The sequence below is a fragment of the Nuphar pumila genome, chromosome 11, assembly GCF_984573655.1.
Source record: "Nuphar pumila chromosome 11, dmNupPumi1.hap1.1, whole genome shotgun sequence".
In the NCBI taxonomy this organism is placed as follows: Eukaryota; Viridiplantae; Streptophyta; class Magnoliopsida; order Nymphaeales; family Nymphaeaceae; genus Nuphar; species Nuphar pumila.
In genome coordinates, this window is record NC_143259.1 from 89,220,982 (window position 1) to 89,225,586 (window position 4,605).

Below are 4,605 nucleotides of genomic sequence, written 5' to 3' on the forward strand. Positions count from 1 at the left end.
AGATGGCTTTACCATTTCCATCATGAGAAGGGCTTTCTCATGTAGTCTTTTCTTGTTGGTGGGAATGAAACAAACGACCCCTTAAGAGCTCTCATCCTAATCAACACGGATGTGAACCGAGGATTGCCTTCAGACATGTTTTAGCCGTTCCTGCTTTTAGCATTAAAACGTGTCCGATCAAGATGCTGACAACCATCAAACTCAACTTTTTATTGGTGGCACAAGAAATAAACAGAAGGGTTTAGAATTTTGAAGCAGGTGAGCATGACTGAGAGAAGAAGGTGATGATGACCAGGATCTATCTGTTCTGAATCTTCTGATACAAAGAAATAACTTATTCAAACACGATACAAAACTCAAACTGACTGACAGATCACTCAAAACTGTTGTTGGACATTTTTTTATTTAAAAAGAAGGTGGGACAGTGGGTGGACGGTGAGGTTCGGGTAGAATATTAAATGACACAGCGGACTGATCATCACTTAGCTCACCCTTCCCCTTTGATCCATCCGTAGACGTGACAGCTCGGGTTTCCCATCCCCCCAAGTTTATCAGAAATGGAAAACGACGATTTGAAAAGTGGGCATGAAAACAAACAGCGAATGGGATCGACGTGCGACGTCTGACGCTGCCAACGAGGCAAGATGCTGCCCGTCACGTGACGCTTGTGTCAGGAATTATCAATTACCGCCAGCTGTCTCCCACCTTTGCTCTTTCGCCCCACCATATAACATATTTTGCCAGCCCATTCTTCCACCAGACCATCCACACGTCCTTTACTGCTTTTTACCCTTTTTCTTTTCCAAAAAACCCGCCAAGTTATCACCTATTTACAAAATAGCTGCTTCCCACTGCTTGTGTTATATAAAATAACAAATTGGTCTTTTAATCAATTCGGTTTAAAGTTCAACCTGCTTGAGTGAACGACCAGGGCGTTTTCAGTCTTTCTGCCTTGCAAACACCAAAGTCAACGGGATGAAATCAGGACTAAAAAGTGAATTTTTGTAAGCGGTTAATTGCAAAATTTTACGTCGCCTTCTGTAAATATATGATAACATTGGCGGTTTTTTGTAAATTACACTTCATCTAATCGGGGGACTTTAAAGTACCAGCCGCCCCGCTTCTTGGCAAGAGCTGATTGGTGACGAGTCATTTTTAAGATGACGAGGGCAGCGTGCTTCTCGTTCTATGGTGGGCCAGGGCTCGCAAGACCTGCCACGTGGCGTCGCCACGGCGGAGGGGGAGGTGGAAGAGCAGCGCCCGCCGGTTGGATTCGCGCCACAGGTTGCGCTGGATGGCGCTGAGGTTTGTGGCGGCGACGTGGGAGAGGATGCGGCCCAGCCTCCCGATGTCCCTCTCCGCCACGCTCAGGCTGATGTCCGCCCACGGAACGGCCTCCGGGAAGGGCAGCCGGATGTCGTCGGCTATGATGACCGGAACGCAGCCGAGCGCCACCGACTCGACGATCCTCGGGCTCCACGGGGCCCACCCCAACGGGCACAGGCAGAAGACCGACCTCGAGATCTCCGAGAGGTAGCCCCCCGCCTTCTCCCTCTTCACGTAGAACCTTCTCCTCCCGCTGTACTTCCTCCAGATCGCCGTCCGAACGCCCCTGATAAATTCGTTCCAAAATACACAAAACCCATGAGACCAGATATATCTACGATTATTAAAGATTAGATGCACTGAGGACGAGGATCCAGTATCGCGTTCATAACTCAGAATTAAAAACGCCTTCCCCTTTTGTTCAAGAAGCTTTCAAATAGTTTATTAACTGAATAAACAGTGATTTACAATTGAAAAAATCACCCTTTTCCCTTTTGTTCAAGAAGCTTTCAAATAGTTTATTAACTGAATAAACAGTGATTTACAATTGAAAAAAATCACCTTTTTTTTCAAATAGTTTTATTAACTGAATAAAATATGATTCACAATTAAAACCAACCTTTTCGATCTCGTCCAGGAAGAAGCTTTGAAATATCACAAGTTTTCCCAAAAATTGATTCTCAACCAAATAAACAGTAGTTCATACTTGAAAATCACCCTTCTCCTAACCAAGTAAAATCTTGGAAATAGCAAAACCCGTAGGTTGAAAAGAGCATTTTTTTTCTCAAAGCTCGTTATCTAAATGAAGGACACGTGGTAGGTTATGATTACTGGATCAGTGTTCTTCAAAGCGCTTGAGAGCATTATTAGAAGTTTTGATACTAAGACTGACCTGCTGTAGACTCGGCCGCTGATGTTCTTGGGGTGAATCTCCATCTTGCCCCTGAAGAAAACCCATATGTTCCTCTTGCCCTTCCTCTCCGCCAGGGCCTTCCCGACCGCCTCCGGCGACACGTACGGCGGGATCTGCACGCTGAGAGCCGTGTCTTGGCACGGATGCGGCCCCTTCACTCCAAACGTCTGCAATATGATCGACCTCTTCAGGAACTCCGGAATTCCATCGGCCTTCGCCACATCCTCCTGCACTTTTTTTTTTTTAATTTTTTCAGTCACTCAACCACACTATACATACACGTATATTTCCTTCCTTCCTCATCTATAACAAGTCTCATCCTTTTCCTCAAGCCAAATAACGAGAGAGAAGGTGGGGCACGCTAACATATACGAACAAAACCAAGACCTACCATCGTATGGAAGCATGCACCATAGTCGTGCGTAGCGACGAAGACGTGATCGGAGCCGTTGCTGCGGTTCCAGAAGGGGAAATCGGACGAGATGAGCGACACGGCCGAGGCGAAGAGCGGCCGGGCGTGGCCGATTGCCGGAAAGCCGTTGACAGTGCTGAAATTGCAGGAGGCGTAGATGGGGACGAAGAAGAAATGGGCTTCCTTGGGGTCCATCGTCCTGAAAGAGCTCCCCAGAAACGCCTTGTGAACGGCGACCTCCGCAGCGAAGAGGTGAGTGCTGCACCGCTTGTTCGAGAGCCAGTCTGCGTTGAACCTCGACGGCAGATCGTAAACGTACACCTTCAAATCGTCCACGAGACTGCCTGCAGAATCACACACAGAGATAATCGTTTTAAACCCCACCAACATAACACCAACTTTGGTACAGAAGGAAACGTCAAACCGACCAACCTGCGGAGAGAAGGTGCTCTTCAGGCTGGAGCATGACGGTGGAGTTGCTCGCTTCGACCAGCGCGCGCGAGAAGAGGGTGAAGGGCGAGAGCGTGCTGTGGACGTTGTGAAGAGAGGCGTGGGCATCGGCAGTGGTGCTTTCGCTGCCGGAAAAAGAGGAGGCGAGCAGCCAGAGGAGATCGGGACCACACGTGAAGAGGTAGAGGAAGAGGAAGAACCAGAGGAAGCCCCTGATGTATCTGTACACAGGGCGACCCTTCTCGCTTCGCCCGTGCCTATGGCTGGTGACGCTAGAGGTTCCGCTGTTCTTCATCGTTCCCCTTATGCCCAAAACGTCGAAGGGGAAGAAGGACCAATCTCGCCTCCTCTTCCTCTTCGTCGGCTTCTCCGCCTCGCTGTTATTTATCACCATCTTTGGTCGTGTTTTTTCCGTTTTTCCTTCCTCTGGTTGGGATGTACCATTCAGGAGGGAATGGAGTGGGGAAGAAGATTTTTGGAAGAAGTTGGTGGGTGAAACCGGAGTCTCTTTCCTCAAGTCTACTTTTCTTCTTCTTTCGGGTGGAGGGTCTTTGCCTCTTGGTGGGTTGGTTGGTTGGTTGGTTAGTTGGGAGGTTGGTGAAAGGAAGAAGGGTGATGGTCTGATGGAGAAAACCGATGATGGTGGTGCTTTGGTACAGAGTTGATGATCTGTTTGAACCTTCTTCCCCACTCTCTCTCTGTATCTAAACCCAAAGCTGCCAGCTCACATGTGGCCAGTGGGACAAAGAAACATGGCATCAGGAATTAAATAAAAACCCATCTGTTCCTCTCTCTCTCTCTCTATTAGATCTTTCATTTGACGAGGGAAATAATTAAAGAAAAAGTTGAAATATTGCGGTGGCGTGCAGATTGGCAGCGAAGTACCGCAGGGGGAAGGTGCGCACGGGACAAGAAGGTAACGCGCCACATTACGTGATAGCGATGGGGATAATGTCATGTCCACCTTTGAATCATTAACCCTCCCTTGAGTTTTTAGTTTTTTACCAAAGCCTTGTTGGGACCCTTCATAGATGGAGAAACAAGCTGGTAGATACTGCTGCTATGAAACTCACATGTTATACCGACTGCTGACTCATCTCCTCTTTTTCTTGTTCTCAAGGTCATTAGGTTATCTCCATTCTCTAAAATAATCAATGCCCAGAAAGAATAAGAAGTTGGCTTAGGAGGCCTTGCAAGTAGCAAACGTTGAAAGGGTCGTTGTTTGGCTCTTACGGGGTCCCCCTTTGCCTCTTTCTTTGAGGGTTCCTTGAGTTGAAACGAGGGCCTCTTTCTTTGAGGAAAGAGGTTGCCCTGTTTGTGTGGCTATAGTGAGGCCCGCAGAAGCGCACGGGACCTGCGGAACGCCCCGGCGACCGAGTTAAAAGGGGAACAAGTCCTGGAGTGCAAAGCTTTAGACCTGTTTTCGTTTCTTTAATTCTTTCCTCTTTAAAACCTTGCTTTTGGGTTGTCATGAGGAGGTGCTGTTTCGATAAAATGAACATTT

The 4,605-nt window shown here is 47.9% G+C and overlaps 1 protein-coding gene across 1 annotated transcript; it reads right to left on the bottom strand.

Moving 5' to 3' along the window:
• Positions 1–269: 269 nt before the first annotated feature.
• LOC149822471 (putative glucuronoxylan glucuronosyltransferase IRX7) lies at positions 270–3,907 on the bottom strand. The gene is made up of 4 exons (XM_089981555.1): positions 3,084–3,907; positions 2,631–2,995; positions 2,219–2,466; positions 270–1,612 (listed from the first exon to the last, which is right to left on the bottom strand). The coding sequence occupies exons 1-4, from the start codon at positions 3,493–3,495 to the stop codon at positions 1,156–1,158; spliced, it is 1,482 nt and encodes a 493-aa protein (XP_089837681.1). The 5' UTR covers positions 3,496–3,907; the 3' UTR covers positions 270–1,155.
• Positions 3,908–4,605: the final 698 nt, after the last annotated feature.